The 18112-nt window shown below is 41.5% G+C and overlaps 1 protein-coding gene across 6 annotated transcripts in view; it reads right to left on the minus strand.

Annotated features, from left to right (window-relative positions):
• Nucleotides 1-18112, minus strand: part of AUTS2 (activator of transcription and developmental regulator AUTS2) — a 715720-nt gene that overhangs the window by 368270 nt on the left and 329338 nt on the right. For all 6 annotated transcript variants that reach the window (XM_034068703.1, XM_034068706.1, XM_034068704.1 and 3 more), the window contains one exon: nucleotides 15894-15929. In XM_034068703.1, coding sequence (XP_033924594.1) covers nucleotides 15894-15929 — 36 coding nt within the window. The remainder of the gene's footprint in view (nucleotides 1-15893; nucleotides 15930-18112) is intronic.

Below are 18112 nucleotides of genomic sequence, written 5' to 3' on the forward strand. Positions count from 1 at the left end.
CCTGCTCGGAGGGAAAGCCTAATTAGTTCTCAAAGATTCTAAAAACACTGGGGCCCAGCTGCTGAGCTGCAGCAGCTGAAAGAAAATTACATGTGTAAAGAGATATACAAGTAAAGCAGACATCCAGATATGAGCGATGCTCCTCAAGCTGCCTTTGAGCTGTTAATTCTAACACAGGACATGGAAAGATTCTGGTAACCTGGGTGAGTAAAGTACATACAAGTGGCCACTGGAAAGACTCCAAAGCCAGTCACAGTGATGCCTCTAAGTGTCACTGCTCTTTAGACAGAAGAGCTGTGCACAGCCATGGTACTAACACCCACCTACATGGATGTCAACACACAGTAACGAATTCCAACCAGCTTCACATCCTGCTTTCATGTGTAAACTACACGTACTGCAAGGAAGGTGAGTACAAAAGAAACAACCCCATTTTACACAGAAGTTACCAAGTGTGAACAGTAGTTACTAAATTTCACTGTAGCCCTTTTTCCAGATGGATAAAAGCACCAATATGTCCAAGGCCACTGTAATTTCCAAACCACTTAGATTAACCCCCACTGCATTCAGGAAAGCAGTGAAGCACATGCTTTAAAGTGAAGCACACACTTAAATCCCATTGACTTCAGTTACGCATGTGTGCTTACACACTCTCCTGAATAAAATGGATGTAAGCATGTGTTTAAACTTGAACCTATGCTTTGTTGAGATGAGACTGTGAAGAGAGAAGAGTGAAATTTAAACTGATGCGAGAGACATTGCTTATATCACCAAGCTATAAGGCCCTTCCATCTGCAGAGAACAGATATGTGGTTTGGAGGGAAAAAAGCTATCTAAAAAGTGCTTTTCTTTTCCTTCAAAAGGATGAAAGAAGTGAAAAAAAAAAAAAAGCAAAAGAGAAAGGCATTAAAATTGAATCACTATCATAGAATCACAGAGGGGCCTGGGCTGGAAGGGACCTTAAAGCTCATCCAGTTCCAACCCCCTGCAACAAGCAGGGGCACCTTCCACTACAGCAGCTGCTCCAAGCCCCTGTGTCCAACCTGGCCTTGAGCACTGCCAGGGATGGGGCAGCCACAGCTCCTCAGGGCACCCTGTGCCAGCACCTCAGCACCCTCACAGGGAACAGCTTCTGCCTAAGAGCTCATCTCGGTCTCCCCTCGGGCAGGTTCAAGCCATTCCCCTTGGCCTGTCCCTACAGGCCCTTGTCCAAAGTTTTGATATAAAAGATGTTTTCATATGAACTATACAAATGCTCGATTCATCATGATGAAAACACTGACAATCCTGAGATTGACACCAGTACAGATGTTAACTTTAGAAACAGCTGCTCCAGCTGAAGACATTGCAAACTCCCTACTGGTTGTTATGGCTCCCCCACTGGAAGTCACCACATGCAGCCAGCAGAAGGGATCATGTGAGTTCACCTTCATCAACCACAGACAGAATCAACCACATCAGCTTAAAAAAGCAGAATACTGCAGTTATGTTGACATCTATTCAATGCTGACTGGTGAAGGAGGCACAGGAGCACTCATGGGAGACTTCAGATGGTGAGACTGACTATACCTGACATGGCTGAGAGACATGACCACAGGACTCACATGCATGCTCCATACTTTATGGTAATACACCATGATTTCTTTCTGTATATAAACTCCTACAGGAAAAGAAGCATAAAGTAAACCACCAGCAGCACAAAAAGTACTTTCCTAGGAAGTTACATAGAAATACAGGATTTGGGAAGTATGTCAATCCCTGCACACTTAGTGACTGCATTACTACTTGTTAAATAAGACAGACAAGATCATCAGCTGGAACAATCTGGCTCTGCTGAAACCAACGGAACTAGACAGGTCCACATAGAACTTGAAACTCTGGCACTAGACTGGTTCACGGTTTCTTTTTAATCCTGGACCTTTTCACATCCATGAACACACTGACTAATGGGGACAGACAGCAGCTCTGAACTGACTTCTGATTCTTCAATTCACTTATTGACACACAATACTTTTGTGGGATAGCCTTTCCACTCCAGTTGTTTCATTTTGTTCATCTCCAAATTCAAAGTTAATGTCAGTTATAAGCTGTTTGAGATAAGGGCTGTTAATGTACATATATAGAAACTAATGAAAGGAACTCTCAGCCTCTTACTGCGATCCTGCCATAGTCCCAGAATAGAAATCATTCTGGTGCTATATAGAAATTTAAACCAATATACTTTGCACATCACCCCCTTTTGATCCCGTATGAGCTCTGCCTTATGCGTGATTCATGATGCAGAAAAATATTTGCTTCCAATATATATGCAAAAGCTTCATGAAACAACGTGTGATTAACTAAAGTTAAATCAAGTCACCTTAAATCGGAGTTTTAAAAATAGGTATTTATTAAGTATCCCTCTTGGTGGTATAAATATCCACCACAGACTTAATCAAGAGCACATCTTGGGAGAAAATATTCAAGTAGCACACAATTTGATACCACTGCAAAAAAGCAATCAAAGCAAAGCATGGCCATAAATTAGTAGCAAAAGTTATATATCCAAACCAGACTAAAAGTAATTCTGTAAGTCAGCAGTAAAAAAGTTAAATGAACACTAATCTAATCTATTTTAGATGCAGCAGTGAACAGATAAAATACTTTCCTGCTCTCCAGCTACATGAAACAGCCAGCTTACACAAAAATTCAAAGAAGGGAAAACTACATCCCTATTCAGGCCCTACGCATTGTGCAAAGCATGAGCACAGAAACAGGGGAGAGACACAGACCTCCTGGGTCAGGGGAGCTGTTTGTAAAGGGAGAACTGCAAAAGGGAGTTTGGACGCAGTGACCTCTCGATAATGGCTGCGACCTGTTTTACCGTGCTGCCTTTCTGTGCACTTTTAGGCAGTACAATCATCCTTTTATAGGGAACAGGAATTTCACATTCCTCTGGGATACACAGAGAAAGGGAACGATTAGTTCCTCCAAAGGGGTATCCTATATCAGAAGCAACAAATTTCCTGGCAATGTGGAATGGGGAAGAGAAAGACTGAAGAAACAGAACAGGTTGTCACTGGAATTTCTAGGGATTACCACTTCTCAAAACCCCTGTGTTTCAAATGCTCACATACATATCCAGCATTAGCATCAGATGGAGGACTCCATCCATGAAGGTCCCTGGAGAAGTTTTAGGAAACAAGGCTACCAATAGCGAAATAATAATATGATTAATTTCATATTTGAAATGACAGACACAAGTGAGCCTGTAGCAGCATGACTATCATGAACTCATACACTGTCTGAAGCTTGCTTTATCTTTCCAAAGGAACTGCAGCAACCTTACCCTCACATAAACATCCCAGATTATATTCTTAAGAAATAATAAAGATGACTTAGTTGTTACTTATACCACAGATAGGCAAGAAAAAAGGACTTTGTGACTGAGCCGAGGCATGAATGGAGAGCACATTCAGAGCTTGTTCATGAAAGTCAGACAATGACAGAAAAGCAGAGAAAACAAGAAAGAAACACCAGGAATTGAACTGGAAAAATGAAATTTCTAACAAGGCTCCAACCAACAAATGTAATAAACTTGGGCTTTGACTCTGAAAGGTACCTAAACAAGTGCCTGTTGTATACGGCATCTCAGTGAGCTCCCTATGCCTGAAGCCAGGCACAGACTTGATAAAACTGTTAGCAAATCAACCCAAGAGTGTTCTTCAAATCCTTCCTTTTAATTAATGAATGTGGACAGTTGGACACTGATGTTTTCCAGTTAAACACAACAAAACTTGTACTGATTCAGACAGAACAAAGTCCTCTGAACCGATCAAGTGCTCAGTAAGAAAGAACATGGTGATCAGAGGGCTGCTAAGTGGACTCTTGCAATGATTCAATAATGATGGTGTCCTTTTACTTACTGTTTCTGTACCACACGTAATTTAAGAAAGCAATATGTATTTAGTAATCCAAACCCATCCAATAATCTGCAACTACTGGAAACAATGGGCAATCAAATGACACGAGGGATGAATGAAGAAGGCTATTAAGTAACAGAGTGGGAATCAGAAGGAAGGGTGTTTCTTTTCCCTTCTCAGGGTCAAGGAGTGCTCCTACCACAGAAGAAAACAATGTCATCAGGTGTCATTGCATTAATACATCAGAGAGGCTCAAGAAAGACACTGCTATCATTTGCAGGACTTTTTTTCTGAAAGCACATTAAATTTGCATTAGCTTGAATGGGGAAAAGGGATGGCATATAAAGGGAGAGGGGGCTGAATTAATATTCATAGCAACATACTGGAAGAATTCAGAAGTGGGGATTTCACAGAGCTTGGAACGGGAAAGGAGAAAAAGCCATTAGAACTAGAGACCTCCTGTGTAACATGCTCTGCTCTCAAGCAAGATCTGCAATGTCTCTTCCCCATCCACACTAACCATGGCCCAGCTAGGAACAGCTTTTGGATTCCCCCACTCCAGGGCACTCCGGGGAGGAAACTGTTTTGGCTGGAGCTTGCAGGAGCAGGTGGCACTCACCAGCTGGAAGTAATTTTGCTCTTGTTGGCACCGCAATGGTTCTTGGACTACTCTCAGTTTGCATTCAGCGGGGAAGGGAGAATGGGGAGGGAGCAAACAAGTCCTCGGTGGGGTTTAACAGCATCCCAAGCTTCAGGGCTGCCTCTTCCAAGCTGGCAATTCGAAGCACACAGCCGAAGACATAGTGCTTTGAGAAGGTGCTGCATGGATTTGCCAGCGTTGGGGTGAAGACTTCCTTGTGCTTCCGTTCCCTGCTGTGAGAGCACATCGCCCCTGACACAGCTGCCACTTCAAGGTGGAAACAGCCCTGCAAGCCAGATGTTCATAGTGTGGAGGAGGCAGGAAGAGAGGAGAGGAGCATGGCTTACCACCAGGTGTAAGTGATCTCTCTGCAGATGGACAAGCCAGAAAGCCCCAAAACACATTCCTGTTCCCAACATCTGTGCTGCCAACTCTGTGTGTGTGCTTCTCAAACATAAACAGGGGCTGCAGCTGGAAAATTCCTGGGGCTACTGCAAAAGCACAGGAGTATGAATACTTCAATTATTACCTCTAACATTGTATTTTATCAAAGAAAGGAAGGTGGAATCTGGATACCGTAAGTGTGGCAATGCCATTAAACTGCTTGTCTGAATGTAGTTATTTCTGTCTTCAGAAGCCACCTAAGAAATCAAAAGGTAAGCATGGGAGCAGATCAGAGCAGTTCCCTTCTCCACTGCTCATCAAAGCAGAGGGAACTCAGAACTGCAAGAGCATCTCTTCTAGGAGATTTAAAAATGTTTTTAAAATGTTGAATTTCTCTCTACTTTTTCATTCAGCTGTGCACCATCAAAACCCTTCCATCTGGAATCACAAATGATTTCTTCAACCTGCAACATATTCCTCTTGCAGTCACTGGTACGCCCAACAGTCCAGCCCTTGATTTGACAGGTTTCTTTCATTTCCACATGGCACAAGTGTCTCCATGTGCTATGGTGATGCTGCTCCAAACACGAACTTCACTCTCGGAACCAGCCTTGCACACACACGTGCACAGGGTACAGCAGTCATTTTCCCCCCTCCAGGCTGATCTTTCACCACCATCCCTGACAGACCCATCCTCCTTTGCAAAGATTAACGCTTTGCTAATGAAGTTATTTCATGATCTTTTATTATAGCTGGTGTCTATTCTGCCATTTACAATAACCCCTTTTCATCTGCTGTGCTGGAGAAATTTGTCAATGCTTCTAATATTACGGAGTTCTATTACAGTGACAGCTAGAAATCTATTTACCCCGTGTACGGCACAAAGGCACAGGTAGGCACTGTCTCTACTCTGAAGAGCACTGTTACAGAATCACAGGATAGTTTTGGTTGGAAGGGACCTTAAAACTCATCCAGTTCCAACCCCCTGCCACAGGCAGGGACACCTTCCACTGGAACAGGTTGCTGCAAGCCCCATCCAACCTGGCCTTGAACACTGCCAGAGCATACAAGTCACTCAATAAAACAAATAGCTAAAACACTCATATTGAATACTCACATAAATGACTTCCTCTTCATCCACAAATGATTTTCACATTTTTTTCCTATAAATTCTTTTACTGTGATGCTACACAATAAGCCCAACCTCGCTGATACCGTAGGCCAACCTTGAGTTTGTACCAAAAGCATACACAGTAATGCAAAGACATCTCCTGGAAAACTGTCAGCAGGAATGAACAGTTAACATCCTGCAGCACACCTTGTCAGCAACCTCCTCAGTAATGCAAACTGCACTGATATGTTAGCCCATGGCAGGGGTGTAGGAACTGTAAGGTCCCTTCCACCCCAAACCAGTCTGAGATTACACAAGTCAAAGGACTACTCATCATCATGCAGGATGACTGGAAACAGCCTTTGCTGGAGTGAAGGGTGGATGTGGCATCCACGGCTCTCTGTGGGAGGGAGAGTTCAGAACATTGAGTGAGATGAGATTTCAGGAGGTGAATAAACTACTGGAGCTGAATGCACATTAACCCTCAGGTGCAGCAAAGAGGAAAACATTTGCCCTGATTTTCTTTTTGCTTAAACAGATTTACCATTGCTAAAGGAAAATCTGTCAAAAAACAAAACCCCATCACTCCCTAACGGTGTGAGGACAGCAAGAACCTAATCATGTTATTCTTATGGACAAAGTGCTCCCAAATATCTGTAACGAAGCATTACAGCATGCACTGCAACTTTACAAGCTCTCATCTAATTCCTTCCGCTGGAACAAGCACACAAAGCCTCCATCCAGCCGCACACAGGGCTCTGAGCTCAAGCCTTCAGCAACCTTCCTCTGATGGACACTTTTTTTCCAGGAAATGACACAGAGACATAGGTAAAAGGTGATTTGGATAGACTGCTGTGTCACAAATTGTCAGGATCTGATTTAAAGACCTTGCCTTTGTCAAGAAAGACAGTTGGGTGTCTGCTTTAAAGAAGTACTGGGAATATTTTCATCAAAGGTTTGAATTGAAAAACAGTGGGAGGTAAATATCCGAGATGTTGCCAAGAAAGACCGCTATATCCGTGCAATTACCATTAACAGGGGACAGCAGTGGTTCAATGAAGTAATTCAATCTGGTGTCCTACATTTTATCAGACAGCAATTTTGAGTTCTGACATAAAAGGCTGAGAAAAAGGATTGGACTCTTTTCTGTGAAATTCAGCCTTAATTCTTGCAATCAGGAGATGTGTTCTCTGCTTCAGGTACAATCCCACTATCCCTGCAAGCGACTCAAAAGAAGAATATACTAATATTCGCCATAACACTAATCATTCACACAGGAACAAGTCAGACTTTGAGCAAGTTTTGGAACTGAACAGCACACTAAGGAACTTAACTATACCAGTATCTCCTTATCTGTAAGTCTGATAAGAAGAAAAACATCTATTGTTTAAAGTGGTGTAGCCTGATTTAGTAAATGTATTCTTCCAAAATAGGACATAGTGAGAGAGAGACAATATTCCTTCAGAAAATGGCAAAAATGAAAGTCTATGGAAGCTCCCATCAATATAATACCATCACATGGCTTCCTCTCCTCATTAATCCATCCCATGTTGCGCTATTTCTTTACATTTCTCCAGAGCACTATATCCCCCATTACACTGGAGTTAGTAAAGTGCCACTAATAGTGATTTCCAAGGTCACCACATTTGCAAAGCACCTCTGCATTTCCTCTCTGCAAGACAGCCCTCAATGGCACACACAGCTCCCATGCCTGACAGCAGGATGGACCTTCACACCATCTCAGTACAGCATCTCAGTGTTTTGGTGTCAACGCAATTAATCACCACCATAAACCCCTTTTTCAGGGAACTCAACAAATTTTATCCTTTCAAGTCCTTCTTACCGCAAAGCTTTTTGCCATAATCCTTTCTTTTTGCACAAGACAGCAAATTCTGCAGATCCTCAGGTTATGTAATGAGGAAATCTACTTATTTTAAACACACATAGGAGAAAATGTTCATTTTATATATTCCCAAGTAAAGCCTCACCACAAAATACCACCAGCAGACAATCTGCATCAGAAACAGTCCAGAATTGCTCTTTCCATTTGGGTTACAGAAAAAAATCCCCCAAGTTCAAAACTTCAGTAACAAGGACCAGTTGGCTCTTGTTTTGCACAGAGCATGGTCAACCACCTTTGAATAGGACACAAACCCAGGACTATGAATGAAACGCGCTGCTCAGGGATTTCATATCTCTTTTCTCTTCATGAAATGATGCAGAATCTACTCTAGAGACCCAATGCTACTTTAAATAGCCAAAATATTAAATATAGAATAAATACATTCAATGCTATTGAGCATTCTCTTGTAATGATATGAAACCGAGACCCTTGGAAGATGAAGGCTTTGCATATGACAGCTTAACTGCTTGCAATCAAACTAATTTGCTGTGCGATGACCTAAAATGAGTTTAAAAGCACCATAATGCATGTTTAGCAATCAGTGAAGCAATTCTTTATTATTCAGGTTCACATCTGCAATCTGTGTCACATGTTATGGGAAGAGAAAAAAGAGGGGGAACACAAAAAAGGAATTCTTGTTCTTTGCAAGAGATGATGAGCAAAACATGAGCTACAGCTAACATGGGGCATTAGAGAGCAAATTCAGACTGACAGCAAATCTTAAGTATTTCTGTTCCTTATAGAAAACTTATGACCTCTAGAAGAGGGAACTACAAATTGAAAATTAGCTTAGAAATAATCATGTATTGGTTTTTCTAAATTGATTTTTGAGGAGAAAAATGTATTAAGGAAGTTTACCTGAAATACCATCGCAATGTGGACTCAGTATGCCTCAAGGTTTTTAAACTGTAAATGAAGCTAGTTACCAACCACCTGCAACACTGAAGATACTACACGAAAAGTACAGCACTGCTCAATTCCAGTAACTAAAGCAGGAGTGGACTTGGTCAAGGAGAGTGAAGGCCTCCCAAGACAGCCAAGAAGCAAATTCTAGCTCAGCATTCCTCCATTATAAGGGATAACTGCATCACCTCCTGAATCATCAAATGTATTTGGGCTCTGTCCTAAAGTAATTAATCATCACACTGGTCAGAGAGAGGATTAAAATGTGTTTCAGCAATGAGGGGGTGAACCTCATAGACTTGAAACTCTGAAATCTGACCTCAGTTCTGCTTAGTTGGGTATGAAACTGCTGCTGGGCCCTGCTTTCCTTGTTTAAGATTTGGACAATATAATTGCACCCAATTCAAAGTAGAACTCTAAGGATTAATATTTTCAATTCAAAGCATTTTATTCCAAAAGCACAAGCATGCATTAAGGCAGGGTTCTACAATGTGTGAACAACTATTCAGAAGGGCTGCAAAACCAATCAGACTTTCATCATTCCAGCCCAGATAGTTTATTCTTCTCGCCTAAACATCCTTCAAATATTGAGTTAATAATATGTGTTTCTCTTAACCTCTAGAAAAATACAGGTTTGTTCTCCAAAGTCAGTTGTTTTGCTTCATCGATTCTCATCATGATTACTAGGATGCTGGTAGTATACATAAGCTGCTTTTGCTGTTTGTGCTTTGATGGCCATCCTGTTAGCAAACTCTTTAGCGAGTCTCAGCTCTCCCTAGGAACAACACTCCAGTTTACAAATGCTACAATTAATAGACTTGGGGTAGACTTTATTACACGTAATGCGTTTAGTTGGCAGTGATGATGCCTCCCTTACAAAAGCTGTTACAATAAACTGCGTTTCAATGGCTCCTGGAAAATACAAGACAGCACCTAAAAGCTTTGAGATAAAGAAACATCAGGGTTTCCAGGTCTCACTGTTCCACACCACATCTGCTCCACTGAGGTCTCAAACACTCATAGGTAATTATGACCCACAGAGATTTCTACTGGGGGTCTTATCTGCTTTTCTTCCATATGAATTTCCTACCAGAAGATTCATAACCTCTGTTGTCAGCTTCACTTCTGCAAAGAATGGGCACAGGGAGATTTTAAAGTGGAGCTAAAATGGATTTCAGTATACCCTTCACAATAATAGTTGGTAAAACTAATTACAGGGAGAAAACTGGAGATCATTCATTACCCCACTAAGCAAATTAGGATTTGTTAACAATGATTTATAGTGCCAAACACAGGATAACGACTGTCTTTGCAACTGTATTCACAGGGGAAATGACAGTTTAAGTACGGTGCCATCTGAACAGCCACCACTGCAGTGCTTTTGTAGACCTCACAGCACTGCAGGTGGATACACACTTCCACCTAAGCAAAACACATTTGTATGTTTGGCTTCTAAAATCAAGCACTAAAAATAATCGAGCAACTTAACCTACCTGCAAAAACAGCTATTTACCAATACCACTGTCTACATGATGTGAAGTAAATGACTGTATCCCCTCTGTAACGTTAGCTGGTTGAGTGTATTAAACCTCTTTTGAATGAGACACTTGATCTAATCTGTTTCTCTCCTTTGGGAACTAATGGGTCTTACTGTACTCTAGTCCTGGAGTGGAGTCTCTTAACACACTCCCATCAGAGGAGCCTCAACATCATCACAAAGTTGACCACCTCAAGGAACAAAATATAGGCTGCATAGGATCACTGCTGTTGCATGACAATGAAGGAAAAATCTACTGGGTTTAAGGACTCTGTCTGAGAACATGAGCCTAGAAAATGTGCTGGTATAACTAACTCCACATTTCTTCTGTAAGTTAATGTCTGGGGCAAAAAGCAGTCCTATTGCATAGTGAAATAACTGGCCTTATCTAGGCCAACTACTGGTTTTCCATCATCTCCCTAGTAATACCACTGGTGCTCCACTTAGTCTCCTTGGGATGAGTTTTTAGAGCTCTGAGTAATGTAATGCAACATTGCACAACACAGTGTCCCAGTGGCATGCTGTAACTCCGCAAACATCTGCTGAACTGAACCCACTCAGGGCCAAATTGGATAGCACAACTGATTAGCTAGAGCCTTTGGGAATATGCTCACGATTTATGTTTGTCTGAGTCACCAGCCCATGTGCAAATCACATTTTTCCTTTTTCTTCCCTTTTTTAAGGTGGAGCAAGAGAACTGTTTGGAAAAGAAGTGCCACAGGAGTTAGCTTCTCCCTTCCCAATACTACCTCCATCACCAGCTTGTCACCAAATATTGTCCAGCACTGAAATATCCACAAACTCTCTGCTTTTTGGGACACAACCTGCTAGGTAAAAATAAGCATTAAGAGACAGGAACAGAAAACCCTCAGAAATTGCCACAAGGACTTGAGAAGCAGATCAATGCAACGGATGGAATCAAGCTGCCATAAACAGAGAAACTGCAATGGCCAAAGAACCTGCCAATCTTGGGAAACGAGTTTGGCATTTAAAAATAGTCAGTTATTTAGGTTTTGATTTCTGTTCTGATTTGTGCTGCAACCAGTGAACCACCTGTAACCTTTAATGTGAATCTGCCTGAGTGTGAGACACATCAAAACCCAGCAATAAATGTTCTCCAGAGTAACAGAAGAGAAAAAGCTTTTGTGCTCACCCAAAGTCCAACCATATTCTAAAACATCTCTCGCAAACACCTGAAATCACAGAGGGTTGGACAACGTTAAAAGCTCACGTAATTCAAACACTTTTCAAAGCTAAAAAGCTGGGGGTTTCCCTAAAATTCTAACTCTTTCCATTTATCTGATCTGACTTATGGGCAAGACATAACCTACCTTAGGTTCTATCTTTGATGACAGCGACAACTTGCAATGCAACAAGTATCAAAGACAACTGGGAGATTTTCCACAAGCATTTAGTTGTGAGTTCTCAGGGTGCACCAAACACACATCCAATCTTCTTTCCCATGCACCAAACATACACTGGACTGGTCCCATAGAAAAAAGAAAATCAGGTCAGTGCAAAAGGCTTATGAGGTGAATTAGAATGATGTTTACCTCTGTTTCTTCTATGACTATTGATTTAAGAGTATGTAAACAGGACAGGGACGTGTCCACTCTGACAAGGAGTGCCAAGACCAGATTCCAGCAACAAAATCTACAGAACATACCAGCACTTGTGAAAGTACCAGTTGTTCCTAACTGAACAAAACTCCTGGAGGTACCTGAACTCCTTAACAGCTCTGCATCATTAACGCTCACCCAGTGGTTACTTGCATGTGTCCTGCTTTGCTGAAGATAGCGCATGAGAAAGTCTGTTTTATCAAGGGCAGCTCTGATCATCCCAGTTAGGTATGAATGAGGCTGAATCCCTTCATGGAGATTCCCAGCCCTCTCCATTAACTTCAGAGCAAAGATGGCTTCTCAAAGCAGGCAGAACAAATGCCCTCCCCAGAGCAAGCACATTTTCCCTTTATCTACTGCTTTTCAAGAAACACTGATGTAGAGGCAACAAGAATGTAAAAATCCAGTTTCCAACTCTGCTAGTCGGGTATTTATCTAGTTACAGCATGAAACTAGGCAAGATTTAAGCCTTCAACCACTAATAAAAGGATCCAAAACTACTTTTTGCTTTGTTGTAACATCCACAGCATCCACAAACACTGCACACACATGACCCACCACTCATCAAACCTGAGCATCTGGCATAAGCATGGTTCTTAAAGGAGATTCCAGGTCCACCATTACATACACTAGGTAATATGGTCTAAACACACAAAGGCTCCATCAGTACTTGGATTTAAACAGCAAATACAAGCTATTTAATCCATCCCTCAGTGTTCATTCAATTCTGAATTTGCTTCCATCTGTGGTTCTGCTTTCTGTAGTAGATGTGCTTGGACAGTGACTCTATTGTTTACCCATTTTAACTTACCTGGTTGCCTGTGTTCCTTTAATGTGCTACAGTAGGTCATATTTCACAGTCCAAAGTACAAAATACAGTGATCAATAATTTCCACAGGCAAAAGCTTTATTATTATCTCAAACTGAAAACTATTTTTGTTATATTTGAGACCAATAAATCTTGTTTTGATGTTCTGTGTTACACTAAGCATAAAAACTATCTTTTCCAGTTAAAAGCTTTGGGGAAAAAGAAGTCAATTCAAGTGCATATTCTTTTGCACTTTGATACTACAATGATTACATTGATCAGAAACACATGCTAATTGGAGCATTCTGGAGCATTTTTCTCATTGTCTGGTACCACAAAACACATCTGGGTTTTATTTGCCCCATGTAAGTTAATAAGAGAACAGACTTTTTCCAAACAATAAGCAAGATAATCCTAAAAGCAATTTTCCAAAGTGAAGAGGAAGGAAAAAACTAGCCCTCCATGCTCCATCCAAGTCTGTTTAAGTGTAAAAATGACCTTAAGACAGAAACTGAAGGACGTTTTCTATCTATTTGGCTATTAGTGAAGAAAGAATGTTAAAGAAATCTTATTACTGTGACTAGCGATAAGGAACAGCACAGTTAAATATACCACATTAATGGAAACTAATAAGGGATGTCTGGCCCACCTACACAGATCCAAATGAGTGTGATGCTAAGTGCCAATACATTGGCACTAGAGGATGTCAAGCTTCTTTTTGTTACTAAATCCTTAACTCGGGAGAACTGGAAACTTTCAAGCTTTTTACTGGAGCATAGGGGATGTTGACACCTTCCAGATTTTCACTTTACTGGACCAACCCACAGACAGTATGGTGCAAGGGAACAGCAGATGGCTTTTCTTCTGCTACCTCTACTTCCTAAAGACGAAGCTGAACATTGTTCTTAAACCATGCATATTCAGCTCTCGCTATAAGGAGAGCAAGGCTTATTTAAATACATTTAAGCCTTCCATCCCAGATTATATTTGTCCCATTCCAGAGCATGTCTGTATATGTTCATATGATTTGAATTTTAAGTGCCCAGAGAAAGGAAAGCAATTTGTTCTGAACCATGGAAAGACATTCAAGCTTTAGTCTTAACACAAAATGAACGTTGAGTCATTTGGCATTATTATTCCCTTCATCCCATCCCTCTTAAAAACACATGACACAAAACAGGGGAAGTGTTGGAAAAAGAAAACCATTTTTTTCCTGTTTCACAACTTACCTTACATAGATCTGGGCTTTGGTACAATTAGAAGAAATACCACAAAACTGTTGTCAACTAATAATGCCCTTTTCAGACCTCACCCCTGGCACCAGTAGAAACAATCAGTCTGTCAGAAGCCCAGTGTAAATCCAGCAGGACATGACATTTCTCCAGGTATTAAGCAATTTTGGTGCTTGCATTTTACACTTTATATGTAAGGTCACACGTACCCAGTATAATCCCATAACTTCCTTATAGGATCACAGACCTCTGTGAAAAAAAAACCCTAAATTTCAGCATGTACTAATGAAGAAAATTACTCTCTGGGAATCTGACAAGAGAGCAACAAAGTTTTCCCACCATGTAATCAAATCCTGTAGAGTTTTCTTTTCCCCAGAGTTTGATGAAAAGACAGAAGCAGACTTTGATTATGCTATTAACCACACAGAGCAATGCCACAGAAGAAGTCTCACTGTGTTTTACCCACCTGTTTTTGGACATACATAATGCTCTATTTCTCCTACAGATATTATAAAGGCAGAAAAGAAGTGCTTGGAGAATATGCCACAGGTTACCAGTGAAACAGAATGTGAGCAATTTAAATACAAATCTGAAAAGAAAATATAAAACAGTGCATTGGATTGATTTTCCAAACAGTTTTCACTCCCAAATTTATCTGTGCAAGTTGTCCTGGGTTCAGCAGTAGCAGTCATTTTTTCTCCTTCTTGGTAGCTGGTGCAGTGCTGTGTTTTGACTTTTGGGCTGGGAACGGTGCTGATAGCACCTATGTTTTTAGTTACTGCTCAAATGTTTGGTTTGTCCAAGGACTTTCTGAGTCTCATGCTCTGCCAGGGAGGAAGGGAGGCCAGGAGGAAGCAGAGACAGAACACCTGACCCAGGCTAGCCAAAGAGGTATTCCATACCATAGCATGTCATACCCAGGATGTAACCGAGAGTTACCCGGAAGGGCTCTCGCTTGCTCTCTTCCGGGTAAGGCTCGTTTCAGCAGGTGGTATTGTATTCTCTTCCCTTGTTTATTTCCTCTATCATTATATTTATTGGTGGTAGCAGCAGTGATTTGTGTCATACCTTAGTTATTGGACTGCTCTTATCTCAACCCGTGGGAGTTACATTCTTTCAATTCTCCTCCCCATCCCTCCGGGAGCTGGGGGGGGTGTGTGTGAGAGAGACACTGTGGTTGGGTTTTAAACCCCGACAAACTAAAATGCATATTGATGAATGTGGGAATAAACAGAAAGGTAGGAATATAGACTCTTAAATCAATATAGGGGCATGCAAATAAATAACAAAAGCAGACTGATCAATTATCAAACCAGCTGGGGCCTGATCCTCTTCTCATGACATTAAATGTCAATCTAGCATAAATACAATACAAACAAGCTGTGTTTTCCCAAATGATCTGTGAGACATGGGGCTTGTAACCAGCACATGGAAATCACTGTGTCACGTTCTCCAGTCTGTGGTACACAGGAGGTGAGGCAAGAATGCCAAAAGATGGTCTTTAAAGTCTGTGCATCAATGAGAACATGATGAAATTAAGACCCTACCATCTCAGATTAGAGAGCTGGTAAGACCACGGTTCATTTTACTTGGTATAATTGTGCAAATTAAATACCGTTGGAATGTATGTAGTAATTAATATGACACCTGATTAGTTCAGGAAAACACTGACCACCATGTCTGAAATATTACTTACAATGCATTTGTGGAGGAAGAAATAGAAAAAGAGAAGTTAACCTATCAAGCAGACTGAGATTGGTTATTTATTCCTATTTCCTTATAATAAGGCACTTTGGTTTCAGAAGTAATTTTACGCTGTTCAGAGGCAATGTGTTAAAGCTGAGATACACTTACAAAGTAGCCTGTTCCCAAGCTGGAAGGAGCTGAGCTCTGCAATAAAACACAAAGACAAAGTGGAAAGTCAGTGATGGTTTTTAACACGTTCCAATCCACACAGCTCATTACCAGCCCTTTCCAAGCTTTTCATCACTACATCACAGCACCAATGTGCTGCCCCTTGTCATCTGCTACTGAAACAAACATGGTGTTGCTTAATTTTTCCCTTTACATCTCTCAACGACTCGGAGATGGTAACGTGCTATTTACTGAATTCCAAGCTTCTGCGGTGGACGTAATTGCCAATTTATTTGACAGGCAGCTGGGTAATGAATTAATGATGGCATTTCGCCCTGCACTGAGACTAAACAGACACTCATCAACCAGCCTCCCTGACATGCTGACATTCAATGCCCTGGACTCCAGCTACTCAGCTTTGTGGCCACAAAGGGGCAGGCGGGAGGGGGAAAAGGAAAAAAACCATAGACTGACTTCAAAACAAAAAGCCCGGTGGGTTTGGATGACTTTTGCAGTGTCTGACCTGTTTGCCAATTTATTCCCGAAAGGCCCTGGTTAGTACACACATAGTGCTTTCCTAAAATGAGACATTTTGTAAACATAATTAGTAGTCTGAAATGTAAAGAACGTGTGGGCACAGGGAAGCTGCTTCACTCACTGCACCGCTGCCTGGAGAAGGCAGTCACTACAGGTTCCCGTTTGGATGGCCACAGTCTTTGACAAACCAAAGGGGTTTAGAAGAAAAGAGTGAGACAAACAAGCAGTATGTACAGTGAGAAATAGATTTCAAAACTCAAACCCATAAAAATAATTAGAACTAATATTACCACCATGAAAAATAATTGAAAGGTTTAAATGCTTAAAAAATGCATCATGACAATCAGGTTAAGTGGGACACAATCACGGCCTCTGTATTCATAGGAATTAAGGAGATAAAGGGGGTTGTTTCATTAGTTCTTCATCTAAGCAATGGGGATTACACAGCATGTTCTCTTAGAGCCATGGTGAGAGACCTAACCACCCCGGTCCTGATCCAGGTCACTGCCTACTACATTAAAGGGTGAACAGTTTCCAACACTACAGCCCAGTCACCTGGAGCACTCAAGAAAGGCTGCTCAACAGACAAGGAAGCAAATCAGTTCTCTAGCAAGCAGTGGGCAGTCCAGATGACCATAACTCCTATAGCTCAATTCATGTTCTGCAGCACAACCTCACTTCCACTAATGACCAGCCCAGTGATTACCAGGAACTGCACAGGGCCTCTGTGCATCAAAACCTTGGAAACATGCAGAATTCGCATCACTGTCATTCCTGTTCCAAGACACTATTCCAGGGAACCCTAAGAGCAAATTCTCTGATTTCTGATTGTGGAGTTCAGCACTTGCATGATAAAAAATAAGCCCCAAAGAGGGACTTACGGGATCTTTTTATTGAAAGGTAAAATCTGTTTTCTGGCAGAAACAGATTGTGCAAAGAAATTTCAAATTAACACCAAAATTCATCATAAATAATCAGAATATTATTGCGTGTTCACCAAAGCACTACTGGAAAGAGAGGTTTGAGAGGTTATGTACACATAGGGGAAAGCCTTCTGGTTTAAGACATTAGTTAGAGACTTATTTAGAGGAAATCACCTTGGTAGTCATGAGGGTACCAAATATCATCCAGTCAAAAAATGAACTAAGCTGCTCCACAGCATTGGAAGGCTTGTGGTTCCTGCTCCTTTAGTACTCTCTGTTAGTACATTAGTACTCTCTTAGTATCTTATGGCTACTGAAGGCCTCAAGCGCTGCAGCCTACAGCTTCGGGCACCAGCATGCAAGGCGAGCTCCACAGAAATAAATGAATTCCCAAGTCTTTCTGGCCACACTCTTGCTGCTCTGGGGACTCAAACTTCCTCTGCCACAATCACCCACAGCAAGACCCAACTGGTCCCAGTGACAATGTCTCTGAAAGTGCCTCTGCAGCAATCACTGGGTGGTGCAGAGCAATGGGCAGTGCAGATCCTGCCTTTCGCTTTGCTCACTCTGCTTTCTGCTTCATGCCATTTAAATTGTTTCATTGAAGCTACAAATCTACCCACAGAATTACAACATGTGCAATCATTAGAACTGCTTTTGTTTGAACGATGGATGGATGCCAATCCAGTCCCACTCTTTCACTCCCAATTTCTCAAACTTACTTTCCAAGCTGAAAGCTCCAAAGTTTGCATTCTGCAT

The sequence above is a fragment of the Melopsittacus undulatus genome, chromosome 13 (assembly GCF_012275295.1).
Source record: "Melopsittacus undulatus isolate bMelUnd1 chromosome 13, bMelUnd1.mat.Z, whole genome shotgun sequence".
Taxonomy (NCBI): Eukaryota; Metazoa; Chordata; class Aves; order Psittaciformes; family Psittaculidae; genus Melopsittacus; species Melopsittacus undulatus.